The 19,711-nt window shown below is 54.0% G+C and overlaps 5 protein-coding genes across 5 annotated transcripts; 3 read left to right on the top strand and 2 right to left on the bottom strand.

Moving 5' to 3' along the window:
- Nucleotides 1-686: 686 nt before the first annotated feature.
- Nucleotides 687-3,307, top strand: BZA05DRAFT_399626 (uncharacterized protein). The gene is made up of 7 exons (XM_051483823.1): nt 687-1,021; nt 1,083-1,285; nt 1,358-1,397; nt 1,454-1,848; nt 1,904-2,303; nt 2,357-2,544; nt 2,598-3,307. Exons 1-7 carry the CDS (start codon nt 888-890, stop codon nt 3,140-3,142), a joined length of 1,905 nt encoding a protein of 634 aa, XP_051339267.1. The 5' UTR covers nt 687-887; the 3' UTR covers nt 3,143-3,307.
- A 283-nt stretch (nt 3,308-3,590) lies between these two features.
- On the bottom strand, nt 3,591-4,646 carry BZA05DRAFT_57949 (tetrapyrrole biosynthesis, uroporphyrinogen III synthase). Its single transcript, XM_051488442.1, has one exon. It carries the CDS (start codon nt 4,543-4,545, stop codon nt 3,664-3,666), a length of 882 nt encoding a protein of 293 aa, XP_051339268.1. The 5' UTR covers nt 4,546-4,646; the 3' UTR covers nt 3,591-3,663.
- Nucleotides 4,647-4,979: 333 nt separating this feature from the next.
- BZA05DRAFT_445431 (organic solute transporter Ostalpha-domain-containing protein) lies at nt 4,980-7,365 on the bottom strand (the record flags this gene model as incomplete). The annotated part of the gene is made up of 5 exons (XM_051486994.1): nt 4,980-5,693; nt 5,755-6,390; nt 6,453-6,984; nt 7,139-7,199; nt 7,275-7,365. 5 exons carry the CDS (start codon nt 7,363-7,365, stop codon nt 4,980-4,982), a joined length of 2,034 nt encoding a protein of 677 aa, XP_051339269.1.
- Nucleotides 7,366-8,724: 1,359 nt separating this feature from the next.
- Nucleotides 8,725-18,749, top strand: BZA05DRAFT_57993 (uncharacterized protein). Its single transcript, XM_051488443.1, has 6 exons — nt 8,725-8,994; nt 9,056-9,416; nt 9,553-11,374; nt 11,433-12,137; nt 12,192-18,039; nt 18,090-18,749. The coding sequence occupies exons 2-6, from the start codon at nt 9,078-9,080 to the stop codon at nt 18,634-18,636; spliced, it is 9,261 nt and encodes a 3,086-aa protein (XP_051339270.1). The 5' UTR covers nt 8,725-8,994; nt 9,056-9,077; the 3' UTR covers nt 18,637-18,749.
- A 217-nt stretch (nt 18,750-18,966) lies between these two features.
- BZA05DRAFT_419115 (uncharacterized protein) lies at nt 18,967-19,703 on the top strand (the record flags this gene model as incomplete). The annotated part of the gene is made up of 3 exons (XM_051485558.1): nt 18,967-19,025; nt 19,084-19,244; nt 19,311-19,703. Coding segments are annotated over 3 exons (613 nt in total), but the record flags the coding sequence as incomplete, so codon positions are not given.
- Nucleotides 19,704-19,711: the final 8 nt, after the last annotated feature.

Here is a 19,711-nt window from a genome sequence, read left to right on the forward strand (position 1 = left end):
AGCTGGTAACTTCACATCCGTCAACCTTGACGCGAGCACGACGCTGCTGATGGTTTCCTTCAGGACGGAGTGGTTGAAAAGCGTCACGGGCAGGTGCGCTTGCCTACATAGCAGAGCTATCCGCTCTGATCAGATTGAGGAGCGGGTCGAGGTCTGGAGCGCTTGTTAAATTCGATCGAGCTTATGGTTGATCTAACTACGGTATCTAACTATTGCGCTTGAATGCGGTCGAATTGATCGGCGATGGTCCGCAAGCTTGGTAACAATGGGATAATCGGGCTTTTCCATATTGACTGTTGTCGTTACGAGGAGTTATCGGTGTGGGTGTTGTCGTACTCGTACATATTTACATAGGGTGCCGAAAAACGGTGGCGCCTATTGTGATCCGGGATTGGCTGATAAGATGAGCGAGGTTGGTACATAGAGTAGCGACGCCGGGGTGGGGGTGGTGAGAAAGTGGTGAGACTCGAGAGAATGGGCAGTGGCCACTGGTCACTGGTGGAGACTGGAGACCGGAGAAAGGCGGTGATTAATCGGACAGTCTACTGTCTATGTACGAATAGAAATGTCGCTGTGGCGCGTGGCGACCACTGACCACTGAAGATTGGCCATTGGCCGTTAACTGCCGTAGTTACACCGCATCGAGGCATTCCTGGGGAAGCGATGGCTGGCCAGATGCATGCAGAAACAACAACAAGCAACTTTCCTTGTCGCATGGCGTCACCGCATGAATCCCGCGAGCGCGATTGGAAGGTGGACTTTCCGTAGCACGGGATGGGTACCTCGCCCTCCCCTCCTCTCTCCCCTTCTCCTCCTTCCCCCCCTCCGACCTCTTCCTGCTCCATCGCTCCAATTGCGCGCAAAGCCCACCACAGCCAGACTGCAAAATGGTATCCTTTCGCGCCCTCTTCAGCGCCTCCGACGGTGCCCGCGGCGGCCGCAATGCTAGGGATGGATTCAGCGAGTCCCTGCTCCCCCACCGCGCTCACAAGGGCGTGCACTCTGCTGTCGATCCGAAGAGGTATGCGCATGTTTGTTTCGCTGGTTGTGCGGTTGGCGGTGCGCTGATTGCCTGTAACCAGGGTCACGGCGATTGCCCTACGGCTGAAGCATCTTATTGAGCACGCCGTGCCGTGTGAGCTCAAGGAAACGCAGATCACGAAGCCGCACAGCGAGGTCATCACTCATGGCGTTATCGAGCTGGCGACGGAAGCCGGTGGCGTCGAGGATAGAGCTTGTGTGGTGTTTTGTCTGCTCATTTGTTTGCGGTGGTTCAAGAGACAGGGTGGGTTCGCCGATCGGCGCGGCTTCGGTTTCTCTTTCTCTAGATGCTGACCTGACCTAACCGGGTCGATAGCCATCCTGGAGATGTGCGATGCGGATTTGAACGACCTACGGTGAGTCGTATTCTGGACACGAGTGATGGCAAGGTCAAGTGGCTGACGTCCCTCAGTGGCGAGGCGTGTCAAGTCATCGCGAAGGCCATAATCGAGACGAACGAAGATCAAGACTATGTCTTCCAGGAGATCCTTCTCAAGCGGTACTCTATTCTGCAGAACGGAAAGGAGTCGACTCCCAGCAATGTGATTGAGAAGGCGATTGACCTGCACGCAACCAGAGTCATCGGGTCTTCCGGTTTCCAGAAGTGTATCCAGTGGCTCTGGAGAGGGTGGATCGCGCAGGACGTCAATAACCCTATGCAGTTCTCCCTGTACAAGAACATGGCCGAGAAGAACTTTTGGGTGCACTTCGATCATGACCGTATCCGCGCCCCGAGGTATCAGAATATGTTCCAAGTCTTCGTCAGCGTTCTGTATCTTACGCTCTACACCATTTCTATCAACACCGGTATGTCGCGGTGAGCTGTGCGGAGTATGGTCATGGACTGATTATCTGCGTGTAGTTAATGCTCGTGGTGATATCGACGTCGAGGAAGCGGTCCTCTATCTACTGACGCTCTCCTTCATTGCCGACGAATTCGGCAAGCTCTGGAAAGTCGGACGCCTTTACATCTCTTTTTGGAACGTATTCAATACGACATTGTATGCACTTCTCACCATATCCTTCTCCTTCCGTATGGTTGCTCTGGGTCACCCAATGGACTCGGACGCCAGACGGGACTACAACATACTTTCGTACAACTTCCTGGCGTCGGCCTCGCCGATGATCTGGTCGCGCATGCTGCTGTATCTCGACTCGATCCGGTTCTTTGGCGCTATGCTGGTCGTATTGAAGGTTATGATGCTCGAGTCGTTGATCTTCTTTGCGTTACTGTTTGTGGTCATTTTGGGCTTCTTGCAAGGGTTTGTTCCGCCGACTCCGAAGTGCTGGACGGACTTGGGCTGATCGAGAATAGATTTATGGGCTTGGACAATGCCGACAGCGTCAGGGAGGACACCTACTTCGTCCTCTCGGCCATGACCAAAGCAATTCTTCAATCTCCAGAATTCGAGGGCTTCGAAAATTTTGGACACCCATTCGGACTGATCCTGTACTACCTATTCACCTTCATTGTGATGGTAATCCTGCTCAACATCCTGATTGGTAGGTCCCCTATTGCTTCCCATTCACTTCACCATCTGCTAACACTCCCACAGCCCTCTATGGCCAAGCCTACAGCGATATAACCGAAAACGCGGTGGACGAGTACCTTGCCCTCTTCGCACACAAAACCCTCCAATTCGTCCGTGCCCCGGACGAAAACGTATTCCTCCCGCCCTTCAACCTGGTCGAAATATTCGGCTTGATAATACCCTTCGAATGGTGGATGCCCAAGAAGGCCTACGCCAAGCTGAACGACAGAGTCATGGCCGTCCTGTACTCGCCCTTCCTGCTAATGATCGCCTTGGCGGAGTCCCGCGAGGCCCGCAGGGTCGCCGCGAACCGTGCCGCCGGGAACCCGGACGACGATGAGACCGAGGAGTGGGAGGAGCTGCAGGGCGAGGTGGACATGGCTGCCAACGGATGGGCCGAGAGGGTTACGCAGACGGTTCCAGACGTCGAGGAAGATCGGTGTTGCCAGATGGTGCGCGCACTCGCGAAGGAAGTCGAGGAGCTCAAGAAAATGATTGAAGGCAAGGAGGCGAGGCAGGCAGGAGAGGGCGAGAGGGAGCTGTTGGCTCTGGAGGAGGCCGAGGAGTAGCTTTGGAGGGAGCATGGGCGATTTGACGAACATATGATATCATGTCTTTACCTGTTAGTTGTGTGCGAGTAGTAAAATGGCGACGAATACACGATGGTTCGCTGTTGCTAGCTGTGTTGAGGGGGCTGGGTGGTCTTTGGAATCAGATTTTGTGTTGGTGGTTGATCATCTGAGTGATTTCGTGTGAATAACTCTGACTGGAGGAGAACGGCTAACCGAAGCGAGTCTGATCTCGTAATCTGAGTTTTCAACTTCGCATGCCGCTACAGACTGATGATCTTCGGAGAGTGGGCAGGTTCATCATCGTCGCTTCTACAGATTTCTACAAGTGGAGCAACTGTGATGGATCACTGTCTCCCAGAGGATCCCGTTTAGGAGCAGACTAGCTAAACCGAGTGATTCCCATGCATGTATGTCTAAACTCCCTTTCTCAGCGCCATCAAAGCCACGCAACCCATTCCCGCTCTCGTTCCTACCGCGCCCAGCGATATCAAAGCCACAAACCCCATTCCATCCTCTTCCTACCGCGCCTCCTTCTCCTTCTCCTCCCTCTCCACAAACTCCCTAATCGCCGTCCACACCCCCTCGGGACTGGGCCTAGCCGCCACAACCTCCGGCCTCCTCCCCAGACTTTCCAGATGCTTCTCCGTGGTCGGCCCAATCGCCGCCCAGAGCGTCCTTCCCGCGTCCTCCGCCCCCTCCGCCCCCTCCATCCCCCTAACAATCTCAACCGCTTGTTCCGCGCCCGCCGGCGAAAAGACAACTATCCAGCGCTCCTCCCCCATCCCCTCCATCAGCACCCTCGCAAACTCCCCCGCAAACCCCTCCTCCACTTTCGTTTCATAAACCATCAGCTCCTGCAGCTCCACCCTCCCCTCCAGGGCCTTCGGAATCCACTCCCCGCGCGCAGCAGAATTACAGAACAGCAGGGGCCTATCCCCCTGCCCCGGCATCTCGCTGCTGTCGCTAGCGTAGTGCCGTAGTACCACCTCGGCGAGCGCGATCCCCGTCCCGCATCCTTTCCCGTGGATGTTTTCAGCGCGGAAGCCGAGTGCGGCCACGGCAGCCGCCGTGGCCGGGCCAACGGTGTACACGCTTGTTGACGCGAGGAATGCGTCGGCGGACGCGCGGCCGCAGGGGAGCGTGGATAGTGCCGCAGAGAAAGATGCGACTGCGCGCTGGGAGGTGATGATGAGGCCACCGTATGGAGACGGCGTGCTGGTTAACAGCGTGCGCAGTGTGGACAGGTTGGTGGGTGTGTGCGAAAGCACGGGGATGAAGGTGGGGCGTGAGGGGCCATAAGGAAGAGGGTGTGTTGTGAAGTAGGTGAGGTACGGGTCGGTGGGCTGCGATTGCGTCTTGAGCAGGAGGATGCGTGTGGGTGTGGGTGTGGGTTGCGACATTGTCGTTGTCGTCGGGGAGCAGCGGGGTGGGTTGGTGGGGCTATCCCTGGCACTCACTCACACACGCGATGCACATGGCGTCATAACTTTGAGACTCGACAATGGACGGGACGGGCTGGCATCACTAATTTGAGAGCAGAGTAATAATATGGGATTGCAAAAGAAACAAAGACAAGGACACACCAATCCAACAGACCGACCACTCCCAGCATAGGAAAGCGCCTCCAAAGTCGCTCGCATATCGCACAAAAAAAAGCATCCCAAACCCGCTGAGGAAAAGAGAGAAAAAAAGAATCAAATCAAATCAATCGAGTAGGTAGCACGAAAGGAAAAAACTCCGAGACATCAAAGGAAAAATGCTGAAGTAGTGTATCGAGAACAAGATGAGATGAAAACAACAGGGCTTGGAAATGGTAGTTCAGTATGCTTGCGACCTAATGGCCTCCACCCCACACATCGCGCTCGTTCAGACTTCCGTATACACCAGTCCCATGTGCCGGACCCGAGCCTCCTGCATCATCGTGATCGTCCTTATTCCATGGCGAATCATCGCTGTAGCCATCGAGTTGAGGAGGGGAAGAAACAGGAGAAGGACTCTTTGCATCCGCGTCAGCGCCAGAAACATCACCATCTTCGTCTCCAATGCTAAACTTGGTATTGTCGATAGGATCGCCTCTGGCTGTGTCTGTCGTAGATGGAGAGTCGACAGGCGGAGATGACGGTTCGAATCCTTCCCGGATCTCTTCGCCAGCTACCTCCGGAGGGTACTGTCGCACGAAACGCTTGGGCTCCAATTCGTTCCATCCAGGTCCGCCCTCCTTCCTGGCTCTAACACGCTCCGTTTCCTCGGCGACTGTATCTTCCACGACGAGATCCACAAGCCCGCTCCGTTGAGAGAGTGCCGAAGAAGCCGACGACGAGTGATTGCGGTGAAGAAATGGCTGGCTGGATTCTCCCTTGGACTTTTTCCTTGGGGAACCCACCGAGGGTGTCCTGGTCCTCGTCTTGGATTTGCCCTTTCTTCCGGTTTCTAGGGTGGGTCGGAGCAGAGCCTGGTTGGTAGCCGTGGTAATGAGGTCGTCTTGACTGAGGTGGGGATATCCACAGCGGTGGTTGGAGTAGGGTCGGTTTGCCGTGATAACAGGATACTGTTGAAATCAGTCAGTCGGTGCCAGCGAACTTATAAAACTCGAGGAAAAGAACGCATACGTTGTAATCTCCAAATTCCAGAGACCGAGCACTCTTGTATAGCTTCTCGTCTTCGTCTTCTATTTCGGTCCCATCCAAAGCACCGTAATCACCGCCTTTCCATTTACGATTCTCTCCGCTCTCCGCACTCGCTGCCGAAACCGTCCTCTCCGTGCTTGGGCCGGGACCACTAAGCAGACCAGTGCGTGCCGTGGGTTGCGGTATCCAGTATTTGCCCTTACCACCCCGTTCGTATCTCAAGCCTTCCATCATTCTGGCAACCCCAGTGTTGGACTCGGGATGCGACATCACGCCTTCGCTCGAGTCGAAAAGCCGATACTGATACGACTTTCCTTTGAAAGTCTGCTTTGAATCTTCAACTAAATCACGGATACCGAATGCGTCCCGGAATGCGTAGTAGACTGGGAGGCGCGCAGCAGAGATGGTCTTGTCTGCGTAGTCCTTCCACGAGAAGGCATACCAATGTGCTATTGCGAACCCTGGAAGCTCGAAACAGATCAAGGTGTCTTGGATTGCTCGGGCAATGTTGTCTGGTGTATAGTAACCGACATCATGAATTACGCCGAGCCAAACGAGAATCGATAGGAAGAAGCCTTGCCAGTATGAGGCAAAGATGATGAGCTTGATGCAAAGAAACTGTTTGTAGCACTTTAGCAAAGGGAGGACAGATGTAGGCAATGCAACCAGGGTCTGTATACCTTTGGTACAGGTCGGAATGGTGTAAGATCCCGGGACATGCACACCCAAAATATTCCAAGTGAGTACAGACTGACTGAAACAGAAATATTGTAGACGATTCCACTCCAAAAGTATCCACTCTTTAGACCAACGTAACCTTCCTGGTAAGTATCGGTGGCCTTCATAATAATCGCAGCCAGGGCCAACGGCGGTTTTAACCATGCATACTGTAGAATGCCGCGTTTTACAGCAAGGAACGTGTGCGGGTCGCTGATGTCCACCTTGGGAAAGATGTAGTTCATTGGCCAGACATGTTCCTTCGGCGCACGCCCATGCATCATGATGATCAGGGAACGCTCGCCACCGAGGAAGTTGATGAGAAGTTGGAAGAAGGTGTAGATGGTGAACGCTTCATACATATCGCGAATCGGCTCGACGAATTGCGCCGCAGTCAGGGACATGAGCGAGACCCATGACGAAATCGCGTAAATGGGGACCATGAGCAGGATACGGACGACATAACGCTGAAGGAGTGGCTTGCGGTAGTTTTTACTGAGCACCTGTCAGTACCGGTACGGAGGAAGGAGTAGAGCGCGTTGTCGCAAGGGAGGTGGGCGGTATGTACAATTGATACCAAATCGACCTTGTGTATTTGTCAGTGTCCTACGTCATGTGAAGGGGAGGAGCGGGGAGGGTAGCTGCATACAAACATGACAAAACCGTAGCTACCAGCGAAGCTATTCCGGCGAGGATGATAGCGATGGTGCCTGATCGAAGAAGGTCGCATCATTAGCTGCGAAGAACGAACGTGGGTCTACCTGGGGCCCGCCCGAGATACGCACTTAGTTTGGTAGTGCCACTTCCACTTCCCAGGGCGGAGGGGTTGTTGGAGGTCGAAACCGAGAAGGACGAGGGGGAAGCGTAATAATCCATGACGAACGGGAATGCGCGCGCGCGTTGGGAGGTGAAGGGTGCTCGGGCAGGCAGGCTGTTGATCTGCTTGCTAGATAATCTTTTTTGGAGGGAGAGCTCGAGAGAGCAGGATGATGGCCCAGTAGGAGGGGAATCTAGAGGGCGACAGGAGGAGACACTCTGGAATCGCCTTCTCTCATGGCGGGGACGGGGTAATCGCGAGGGGGAGAAGAGAACGAGAGTGCGAGCGAGTGGAGGATGAGTCGAAGACGTATGAGTTGCGATAGTTCGTATGCAGGCAGATACTGATATAGAAATCAGCTGCAGTTCGATATGTACCGCGATAACTATTCTCCTGGCCGTGTGCTTGGTTGGTGACGAGAAAGGGTATTCGGTGCTTGGTATCTCTAGCAGGTGTTTCAAACATCTTGATTGGAGGAAGCTGCAGCTGGGGTCTGTGTGTGTGCGTTGCGTCAGAGCCTGCAGTCTAGGGGCCTGTTGCGGCTTATGTGCAGACGCCTTCGCGCTTAGCCGGTGCGCGACCCGGCCGCTGTGGACGCCGCAAGGAAGCTGTAGATACGCTGACGATCGGCCATCTAGAGTAGAGAGGCAGCAGACCATCTGGAAAGGCTCCAGGCCAGAGGCGATGGCATTTAACCAGGATAGTTATGTAAAGTGTTGAGGACATCGAGATCAGCACTGCAGACTGGGGACTTGGATTTGGTGGAGTTGCCAGACCGACAACGCTCGAGTACCGTAGGACGGGTCACAACGGTCGGCCCGTTGCGCACCACCTTCGGTTCGCATGGAGTACTCAAGCACAAGCTTTCGGGTGGATCGAACCGGACCCAGCTCAAGTAGACCGAATTTCCATTGAATGTTCAATCCACAGCCGACGTGTGGCTCAGTCGGCTTGGCGTGGCGATATGTGGCGTTTTTGAGATGAACCTGCTCCCGTTGAGGGTGCGTACCGTTCATGCTGCCATCCCTGTCCTCATTTGATATCGCGACTTGCCTCGGATAGTTCTCCCCTAGACTTCGAGCATCGCGACAAGAATCCCAGCAAACAAGAGGCGATCATCAACTACACAGAACCACCAACTGAGATCCTGTCCTTCCCGAACCCACTCCGCCCCTCGTTCATGCTTCGCCGAGCTTCATGGCCGTGAATGGCGATTTGAGCCCTCGGGCTCGCGACACCAACGAGTTCAATTGGTTCGTTGCGGCTCTCCCGGTCCGCGCCGCACGCCTAACTGACGTCTTTTAGGTTGTTCCTGGGGGAGCTGCTGGTCTGTGGAGTCGTGTAAGGAAACTCCGAGCCCCCTTTATCCTCTGAGAGCTGTCTAACGCCTGTTGACAGCACGTTGATCTTCCTCTTCTACTTCAACCGCGGCTTCGCCAAAATCATAACCATATTCGCGCGCATCTACCTCTGGTGGACCGGTAGCCCACACTACATCAATATAGAGTCGCTCCAGATATCCGTCCTCGCCGGCAGACTATTCTTCGGTAAAGTAATCTACCACGGCCCCAACGAGACGATCAGTATCGTTGGCGGTCAGATTACATGGCGGTATTGGTTACGGCGCGTGCGCAATGTTTCGTCAGATGGGACAGACGAGAGTGAAGGCGACGCCAAGGGGAAATATGGTGGGCTACCGTGCCGCATACTGGTCGAGATGAAGGGCGTTGAGTGGTTCATCTACAACAGATCGCCACAATATGACTGGCTCATGGGCGAGATGGCAGCTGCAGCGCGTGAAGGGGATGATCCAGACGTGACTCCGCCGCCGCCGCAGCCTCACGGCGCTGACGATTATCTGAACGGGCTTGATGGGGACGAGAAACACGACGATCCGAAGACCAGTTCTTCGACTTCCGGACCAAAGCAGTCCAGTGCAATGCCGGCGGTGGAGTCGTTCGAAGATATGGCGGCCAACTCGCCGTACCTCAGAATGCTCCCGATCAGAGTGGATTGTCATCGCGGTGCGGTAGTGATGGGGAATAACAACACCCCCAGTGTTCTAGTAGCACATTTCGAGAAGGCCCAGGGATATGTGGACGCTAGAAAGGTAGAGACTCTTTTAGGACTTCGAGAAGAAATTAGCCACACAATGCATACATTATTGAGCCCAATATTCAATATCTGACTACCGTTCTTTCATGCTTCCCGTGTTGGCGCTGAGCTGACCCACATGCGCAATCCAGTCTCGTTCTATCGACCAGTACAAACAAGTCTTCGATCTCAAGTTCACGCATCCTACTGTGCAGTTAAAACCAAATGCCAACTACAAGGAATCCCTTCTGGCTCGAGCAGACCGGGAGCAGTCCACAGCGGCCCCAAACCAGCCCACCCCGCCCATTCGCACTCGCCGCCAGAAACTCCGGGATCTAATCCCACTCTTGACTGCGTCGGCCGAATCCTTCAGTCCGCCCACAGGGTCGGCGAATGCACTGTCGGATCATCAGGATAACCATGGACAGTGGATGGGCCTGAGCCGTTACCTTGATGAATCCGAGCATCATGGTGGCTGGAAATTCGAACCGCAGGAATATGCGAGTGTAACAGACGTCCTGGATTGCGAGAGTGCTACATTCTGCCTGTATTGGGATGTGGTTGGGAAAGTCCCAACGTCTTCACCACCACCAAAAGAGGGCGGCAAGGAGAGAAACGGCGAAGAATACTCAGCACCTGAGTTTGGCATAGATTTGTCGTTTGAGGGCGGTACGATCCATTATGGGCCATGGGCGGATCGTCAACGCATACACTTGCAAAACATGTTCTTCCCCAAGATCTACAAGACAGCAAAACCCGCCGAACCACTGCTACCTGGAGATGACAGAACCTACACCGAGATGAAGGTGTTCGTTGAGCTCTCGAGTTCGACAATCCTGAACATCCCGGTACGGGAGGCGAGTAAAGACTGGAAATACCGCAGTCGTCTCGAAGAAGGGCAGGTTCGACCATGTGGCTGGTTGGAAATCAAGGCGGGCAGGATGAGCACTCTCAGCTACAATATGGCGTATGTCGCATCGTCAAGCGGTTGGACGCATACGCTTGATCTCGAATTACGAACACCTGAGGTCCGGACGTCTGTTAACCATGGTTTGCTATGGTCGGCTGCCAGCCAAACACTACAATGCGACCTTTCGGGCCCGTTGAAGTGGAACGGTGATACGAAATGGGTGTTCAACAACGAATCGTCCGGCATGAAAGTGTTCCTCCTACGGGAGCACATTACACTCCTGACTGACCTGGCCACTGATTGGACATCCGGCCCGCCTTCGGAGTATTGGACATTTGTGCCCATGATCTATGAGTTGAATCTCGAGCTGAAGGATTACGAATTCTTCCTCAATGTCAACGACCAAAATATCATCAACAATCCCAGCAGCTTCGAGGACAATACGTTTGTTGTACTCCGTAACTTGGGCGGTAATAACGGCTACCTAAAAGGATGCGTCGTCATGGATTTTAGAGAGTTCCGGCCACAGTGCTCAAAAGTAGAATTTACGGTGGAGACTGTGAGCAATACCGATATGGGGGGAATGCTTGAAGTGGGAGTCAGGACGCCGATATGGAACACTTGGAATTGTTCCCTAAAGCAGCAAGAATCCTTAGGAAAGGTGGGACAAGTCAAGTTAAAGGGCAGTTACGAGTTCTTCGCCAATACCTCTCCCGACCTGATTGACACCTTGAACCTAAATCTTGACGGCGAGCGGCTCCATTTGGTATTACATGGGTTTCTCATTCGATATTTCTTGACCATAAAGGAGAACTACTTCGGCGAAAACCTTCATTTCAAGACGCTGGAGGAATGGCAGAGTCGACAACAGGTAGAGGCGGGCGAGATTGCTCCGGGGCCTACCCCTCCGGCGTCGAAAAGCAATGATTTGGATGTTGTCCTTGGTGTCAGGGTTCGTGAACTGGAGATTCTACTGCCGAAGCACATATACGATGCAAAGGAGCACGTGAAGCTTAAGACGCCGTCCTTGGGGCTCGATATGCGGTTTACGAACTACTACATGGGTAAGAAGTCTGCTCGAACCTATGAAAATCTCCACAAACTGACGCAAAGTATCTACAGATCTGCAAGTAGACATGGCGCCTATATCCGCTTTCATCGGTAATTCTACCTCGGCTTTGCCCGAAATCTTTGTCGATGGCCTTACAATATACGGGCACCGCCTCTTTGGATTGCCGCCAGTAGAGCCCACGTACGTTTGCAACTGGGACCTGAGTGTTGGTGATGTCGCCGGAGAATGCTCCCTCGAATTCTTGCAGACAGCAATCTTCGCGATGGGCTCCTTCGTCTTTAGCTTCAAAGATATCGAGAACGCGCTTCCGTTGCTTAGTATACCCATCGTTCACGACGTGACTTTCGTGCGCTTGAGGGTCGGATCTTTACGCGTGTGGTTGCACATGGACGGGCCAATCGCCTTCCGTATGGTGGCCGATGAAGTGTCATTTGTATTGAACGACCTAGCAAATGAGCTCCATTCGGACCGGATCACGTTAAAAATTCCCGGCTTCAATGTTGTTTGTATGGATGTGGAGCGGAGAGACGTATGGGGGACAAAAGGTTGCTTGGAAACAGAATTCAACGTCACTGTCCTAGGTAGGAAGAAGAATGCTTCTGAAGCGAGACGGCTGCAGCAGGAGCATGTGAGGGTCAGTGACGGACGCACTGGACGCGCAACTTTCTTGCTGGAGCAACAAGATGAAGGCAGTATTGCCAGTGGGCCGAAGCCTGCGAGTATGGCGTTGCCTGGGCTTCCGTTGCCTTTTGATGGTGAACATTTTCTCTCCGACAGATACGGATTCTAGAATGCTAACGATGGGTCAGATAACTCCGGATCGGTATATGATAGCAGTTCTATAGAGTCGGATAACTCCTCGCGGACAACTAGATCGTCCACCAGCAAGAGCAGCCACTCTTTTCTTGCTAATAGGCACCGATCGAACTCATCAGGTACGGCAAGCTTGATGCAATCAGCAAGCTCTCGTACGTTGTCTTTTTATTCCGCCATGGAGTCGATCTCGGATCCTCCGCCTCCAATTCCCCCATTGCCCAGGTGGAACCCGTCTACAACTCCCAGCGCAACAACACCGGGCTCCAGGGACTCTGTGCGTATGACACCAACTGGAATGCATTTCCATGGGCTTTCGTTGGAGATGACACCGAAACCGCTCGAGGTATCCTTATCAAGTCCCTTTTCGAGGCCGGACTTCCCTCTCGACGGTGTTGAGCCCGACCTTACCAAAGTACCCTCGCTCGGAACGAATGACAGCTCCCCTCGCCTTCGACAGCCTGTAGGCCATGTCGAGATCGTCACAGACGAAGAGTCATCCAGAGACAGTATCATCGTCGAGTTCGGCTCCGGAATTCGCGGTTACTGTACTCCCACTGCCTTGCGGGAATTTGCAAATCTACTTGAACGCATACAACCGCAGTCGCCAGAGGACGTCCTTGATTCCGTACAGACCAATGTCGTCTCAAGACTCTCCGAAGTGGTCAAGAAGCCAGATTCTCATGGAAAGGTGGTCGAACTCTACCTGCAACTTCCCCAGTTCAAGTTTTGCCTGGTGGACGACTTCGTTCCGCCGTCAGCTCAGGAGGGCCGTAAGGGAGGACACGCATTCAATCTAAACTTGCGGAATCTGCAAGTCACTGCGCGATCCAGGAAACCGGCACTTACGGAAGAGGGTGGAAAGGAGGTCACTTCGGTGCATGTCTTGCTCGATTCATTGAGCCTAGACCTGAAGGACCTCACGCCGCGTCCGCTTCTGCAGATGTCGACGCAGCCGGCACTCGAGGTGGTAGTGGGAGAGCTCCTGTTCTGGGCGTCGAGCTCGGAAGCTGCCACTGTCTCTTTGCAGATCAAGAACCTCTCCTCATCTGCGCAAGGAACGCAGGCACTCTTCATCCACGACGTTGCCATGCGGACAGTCAAGGAAATGGAAGGAATCGCTGGGCGCTTCGCAAGGGTTTCCAGTGGCAAGCAGCGGAGAATGCAGCAGTTTATCTCTGCCCTAGCATCAGCAGGCGAGGAGCTCATGATCACGCAAGATCCGGCGACGCTCACGAGGCCGTCCTACGTCCTCCGCTCGGCGACTAACCACGTGCGATTAAACGACTCGTGGAAAATCACCACCCGCCTCCGGCACATCTGGCAATCACTCCCGGCCAGGGAGAAAGACGACCGCACTACCGCCTGCGTACAGAACGAGGCGCATCCGCCACACAGCGCGAAAGCTCGGCTCATTAATGTTTTCCAGCGGTGGCGCGGCTGGGAGTTGGGGAATATCAAGGAGAGTATCATGGTTAAGCAGGTGTTTGGGGATGGCGAGAGCAGCAACTCGGCACCCGGTACTACGGCAAATCGAATGCTCAATTCGAAGTTCAGAATCGATTCGGTCAGGTTCCTGCTTGATCCGGGACCAACGCAACATGAGTTTGCGATCGATCAGTTGCAAGGACTGGTTATGGCTGGTATACCCACAGGCGGCGACCCGGCGCTAGGAGGTGATTCTATGGCAATGGTCGCTCCGGGCGTCCGTGTGAACACGGTGGTGCAAGTACATACGAGAAGTATTCGTCTAGGCGTTAGGTGGGAGTTCCTGGATATACTTGAGACTGTTGCAAACGGGCTTCAGAAGCGGCGTGGCAATTCCGACACTCAGGGAACAGTCTCTGAAACCCCTTCCACTATTCCTACTTCGCTTTCGTCGAAGAGAAGAAACCGTTCCGACGGCTTCCATATGATCTTCGCCACGGACGACGGATCGCTATCACTCGACACGGTAAACTTGCGGGTCGTATCTCGTGTCCAGCACGTGCAAGCATCGGTCGTTCTATCCGAAAAGGATGTCGATCCACAAGCCGGAAAGTTCGGCAACGTCGGTAACTTAATCCTTCGTGCCCGCCACGGGAAATCCGAGGTATGCCACGGCAACAAGATCCTTAGTGAGGCCAACATCCGTGCGCCCAGTCTGTATGGACATTTCGATGAGCATTGGTTTGTGGAGACGAAGTTCCACATATGGAAAATTGCGAGCTCGGCCGAGGAGATCACCTTCGATGTGCAGGAGGAGGTGCTGGGGCTCATGGAAGTGTTTGATTACCTCGTTACCGATGAGGTAGCCCATATTCAGCGGTTGATGAATACCCTGGACACGATCCAACCGCAGAGTACGGGTGCCGCCAGTCCGAAGTCGCCAGGCCTCTCGAAGAGAAAGGTTCATATGATATATGGCACGCTTTCGGTGGATCAGTTCCGGATGGGAGCGAAGCTGTTGCCGTCGCTCACTTACCTGGTGCGCGGTGGAGGCGTCCAGCTTTCGGCGAAACCAAATTCGATGGACTCGAAGGAGATGATCGTCGATTTCGGCCTAGAACATCATGAACACGAAGTGTTCAAGTCTGTAGATTCGTCGGATCCAAGGGTCATCTCACTACTGCGACTACCGGCAATCAATGTCAGTATTCGAGACCGCAATGCAGAAGAGGAACGATTGGTAGAGGCGACTGTATCCATCGAAGCGATAACTCTCGATGCATCGTCGATCCAGAGTCTTCTCAACGCCATCAAAAAACCAGAGGTTGTCAAGGTGATCGAGGGCGTCCGCTCCGAGATGCAGGCTATCAGCTCGAAGCTTGGAGCCACCTTTGGCCGCAATAGAAAACCGAAGACAGCGACGCCGACGAAGCCTTCAAAACCATTGGTGTACCAAGCTCATGCCGGGGTTTCAAGTCTGAAGATTCAAACCATGGCACCGTCTGCCAATCTGGAGGTGAATCTAGGGTTCATACAGCTGTATGCGTCCAACAGGCCTACGCTAACAGGGCCAGTGCTGTCGTTCCCTGATATCCGCTTGGAGTTCGGGAGGATCACTGTGGAGTTGACGAGAACCGCCGAAGATGGGGCACGGGATACCTGCGGGTTCCTAGAGCTACATGCTTCGCTAACGGCGTCGCTACAGCAAACCGAAGCTGGAAACTCACGGCCGGCGTTTTACATCCAGAGCCACTCCCTCAAGATTGATCTCTTCGCCGAAACGGCTTCGGCGGCTGTAGATGTGGTTGGACATCTCCAGGATCGGCTGAAGGACTTGGACCTCTCCCGGGAAGTCAAGTATTTGCGAAAGCTGCGCAATGCGAAACCGTTGATCCAGCCATCGCCCGATCCCGATGCAAGCAGTCAGCTGGGACTCCTCAATACCGCGGTATCCATGGAAATGATGGGTATCAGGGTCTCCTGGATCGTGGGCGGAACAGCAACTACTCTGCCAAGTGGCATGCCGAAGCAGAACTTGGTGTTGTCGTTTAAACGGATTCATTTCTCCACGGCCACACGGAAAAGCAACGAGGCGAAACTCATTATTGAGGACTTTATCCTGCAGATGGTGGATGCCACAGCTGGCGAGGCTGTTGAGCGCTCAGAGAACTCCGCGCTCATGCCAGAAATCGTGTTCAAGGTGGCATACAACCTCAGTGCGACCGAGCGGCTGTTGGCATTTCAAGCAAAGGGCAGGTCACTCGACCTCCATCTTCAATCCTCTTGCGTACTCGCCGCGAACTCGATAGAGAATTCCATCTCCGAGGCGGTGCAGAAGTTTAGAGATGCATCTTCGAGCTGGAAATCGACGCTCACGCGCGGCGGAGAAGAGAGGACGAGTATGTTCAGCACCAAGCGTTTGGCCTCGGTAATGGTCGATGCCGATTTTGCGGGTGCGGTTGTGCATCTCGGACGGGGCCTAGATTCAGGGATCGAGAAAAATAAGGCGCCCGGAGTGCAGAAGGGGAGGTATGGACAGTTTGCCCAAGGTGAAGCGAATGGTATCACGATGCTCAAGTCACCGGGGCTGGCATTCAAGGTCGAATACACCGATCCAATCGATGAGGATCCGTCGCTCAGTGCCGAGATCAAAATCTCCGCATCAGATAACATGCTCTTCCCGTCTGTCGTGCCGCTGATCATCGAGATGTCGGACAACGTCAAGGAGATCATGAAGCAGCAGCCTACGGATACTAGCGATATGGCTGAGAAGATGGACAAAGCTGCCAAAGACAGTCATAATCCAGTTGCTTCCGATCCGGCTGCGATCCTGGGAAGATGTCGTCTCAATATTGGGATACGAATCTGCAAGCAGGAGTTCACTCTGAGCTGTCAGCCAATCGCCAGAGTCGCAGCATCGGCTGGATATGATCAGATATATGCTACCATCAATACCTGCGACGACCCCGAAGGCGGGCGGTTCTACTCGCTCTCCGTGGCTATCAATGGCCTGAAGACATCGTTGCAACATGTCTACTCTCGTGAATCCACCGGAACTCTCGAGGTCGAATCAGTCACACTATCGTTGATGGATAGCAAACACGTCATGGGCTCCGCTGGCCTCTCATGCATGATGAAGGTGAGCCCAATCAAGTCACAGCTCAACGTCAAGCAGTTCCAGGACTTCCTCCTCTTCCGGGAAATCTGGTACCCGGCAGAGATGCGAAATACTCCCACAATGCCGCTGGAGTCGACTGAAGACCCGTCGGCGATGCTGGTGCAAAGGTACCACAAGGTCGCTGCGAAAAATGCGTTCCCGTGGAATACTACTGTTGCCGTTACAGAACTTGAGGTTCAGCTGGATTTCGGTCAATCACTAGGGAAATCGGCGCTGCTGATCTCCCGCTTCTGGATTACTTCTAGGAAGACGTCAGATTGGGAACAAGCTCTATGTCTGGGCTTCGATTCAATCCGCATCTCGTCGACCGGTCGTCTGGGTGGATATATCGATCTGAGTGGGATCAAGATCAGGACTTCGATCAACTGGGGCTCTGCCATTGAGTCTACGGATACCGTGCAGACACCGCTTATCGAGGCATCGGTGGGTTTCACAAAACTGGAGGCAAAGGTCTCCTTCGACTACCAGGCATTCCTGCTCGCCGATATCGCGACGTTCAACTTCTTGATGTACAACCTGCAGGATGAGCGTACCGGCGGCGAGCGTTTGGTTGGGGTTCTCGACGGCGAACAAGTCCAGATATTTGCTACTACTCAAAGTGCCGCCCAGGGACTGGCACTATACCAAGCGTTTCAACGGCTATGGCAAGAGAAGCTCGCATCCTTCGAGGTGTCGCTAAAGGAGGTCGAGAGCTACTTAAACCGCCGACAATCCCACGCCCCGGCAATGCAAGAGAAACCGCAGCCCCCATCACGGAAGGCGTCTACGGCTTCATCCGCAATATCAGGCGTATTCTCACTGCACACGGATGTCGTCGTTAATCTCAAGGCAGTCCACCTCGGCGCCTTCCCTAGTACTTTCTACGACACCTCCGTCCTAAAGATGGAAGCCCTTAACGCCACCGCGCACTTCGAAGTCGAGACCGTCGACGTAAAACGAATCCACAGTATGCTCGAGATGAAGCTCGGAGAACTTAGTATTGCCCTCGCACCAGTTAAACAGGATGGGCAGGGCACGACATTAGCCGATGTCAGCGTCGAGCGGGTCATCAATGGCATTGCGCAGGCAAAGCAAAAGTTGGGAACTAGGGGTATAATCTTGAAGGTCCCGCAGGTCACGGCGAAAATGCATACCTGGCATTCACCTGGCTCCGTGGCGGTGGACTACAGATTCCACTCTGCGTTCGAGGGCCAGGTCGAGGTCGGATGGAATTTTCATAGAGTGGGGTTTATCAAAAAGTATGTTCCCTTTCCCCCTCCCTTCATATGTATAATCTAACCCTCTCTAGTATGTACCACACCCACGCCAAAGCCGTCGCGCAGCGCCAGGGGCGCCCTCCCGTCTCCAGCCGGATTTCGATGTACACCGATGGCCCCGGGCTTGCCTCTGCCGCGTCGTCGGAAGACGGCTCTGAGAAGAAGACTAAGCAGAAGGGCAAGATCACGGCGGTCGTGGACGTGCCCCAGAGCAAATACGAATACAACCCGATTGATCCGCCGATTATTGAGACACCACAACTGAGAGATATGGGCGAGGCTACGCCACCGATGGAGTGGATTGGGCTGCATAGAGAACGTTTGCCACATTTGACGCATCAGGTATGTTTAAGCTTCGATCAGGATTGGGGAGTGGATATGGCTAATATGCGCTGCGCTAGATTGTTATCGTGGCCCTTCTGGAGGTTGCGAGAGAAGTCGAGGACGCGTATTCGAAGATTCTGGGATCGAGCTGAGGAGTGGGCTTTGCTGCTACTGGAGAACTATAGAGGGATGGCGTTCATTGTATTGCGTACTCGTATTCTGTTTAAGTTTTCTCATGTCATTACTTGGTTATAATATCGCGGAGGCGTTGAAGTTTATACATTATGAGGCCCAGCGAGCCTGGGCTGGATGGTTGGTTTGTATTTTAGTTTCCATATCAAGGGACAACATACCCTCACAAACTCTGCGAGGAGGATATCTCCAGAAATTTACTTCTTCTACAACATCAATTGTTTCGTCCATAACCTTCCCCCCTTTGCCAGCCTACCCTAGACCAAAGCTTCTCCGCACGAGTGCGTGATGGTTCGTCAACCGTGTGCTATAAACACCCCCTCGAGTCCGCAAGCAATCTGTGCCCATATAGAAACACTGTCGTCCAGAACACCAGAATACCATAGCTCCATAATGCGTTCCATCACTTTCTTCACCGCCGTCCTGGTTGGTTGTGCCGTCGGCGTTCTTGGGTATGTATGCATACCGTGTACAGGAGGTCGAGTGGAATAATGACGCGTAGGTCAACAGCTGCGACCAGTGCCCCTCCTCCTCCAGCGGCCAAGACCACCGTCAATACCAGGGCCAGCACCTCCACGGCGCCGCACTAGCCATCGACCCCCAGCAGCAGTATTTAGATCCCCAGCAGCAGTATTTTGAGCCCCAGCAGCAGTATCCGAGCAATGTTCAAGGTACGGGGCTTCCTTCCTTCCGACTAGACGGATCATGTATGTGTGCTGACCACTCTTATGTACCAGGCTACTACATCTCCGACGAGATCGAGCACCTGACCGCGCCGCACGACGAAGACGGCGCGATAATTCGCGAGGAAGCGGTGGACGCGCTGCCACAGTCTGCGACCAGCGCGCTCTCGAGTCTCCTGGGCACGTCCGCGTCGATCCCTACAGGCGTGCTGAGCCTGGTCCCCACCGACGCGGCGCAGCGCAGCGCGTTCCTGATTAATCTCGAGAGTGCGCTGCCGACGGCCGCGAGCGAGAGGGCTAGTCTCATCAGTGAGGTGCTGAAGGCGACCGATAAGGCGGGTGTCGAGAGCGTCCTTGGCGATGTGTTGGCGAGTGCGACGGGAACGGGCGAAGACGCGAAGGCGACGGGCGAGTCGAACAATGAGGGTGGTGATGATGATGCAAGCGGTGCGCCG

Source organism: Tricharina praecox (assembly GCF_024521635.1).
Source record: "Tricharina praecox strain CBS 144465 chromosome Unknown BZA05scaffold_13, whole genome shotgun sequence".
NCBI lineage: Eukaryota > Fungi > Ascomycota > Pezizomycetes > Pezizales > Pyronemataceae > Tricharina > Tricharina praecox.

Bases quoted from the DNA above. Each gene is read 5' to 3' on its own strand.
- BZA05DRAFT_399626 (XM_051483823.1), top strand. From the start codon at position 888: ATGGTATCCTTTCGCGCCCTCTTCAGCGCCTCCGACGGTGCCCGCGGC. The intron at 1,398-1,453 runs GTGAGTCGTATT...GACGTCCCTCAG, and splicing joins GCGGATTTGAACGACCTACG to TGGCGAGGCGTGTCAAGTCA. The intron at 2,545-2,597 runs GTAGGTCCCCTA...ACACTCCCACAG, and splicing joins CCTGCTCAACATCCTGATTG to CCCTCTATGGCCAAGCCTAC.
- BZA05DRAFT_57949 (XM_051488442.1), bottom strand. From the start codon at position 4,545: ATGTCGCAACCCACACCCACACCCACACGCATCCTCCTGCTCAAGACG.
- BZA05DRAFT_57993 (XM_051488443.1), top strand. From the start codon at position 9,078: ATGGGCGAGATGGCAGCTGCAGCGCGTGAAGGGGATGATCCAGACGTG. The intron at 9,417-9,552 runs GTAGAGACTCTT...TGCGCAATCCAG, and splicing joins GATATGTGGACGCTAGAAAG to TCTCGTTCTATCGACCAGTA. The intron at 12,138-12,191 runs GTGAACATTTTC...ACGATGGGTCAG, and splicing joins GCTTCCGTTGCCTTTTGATG to ATAACTCCGGATCGGTATAT.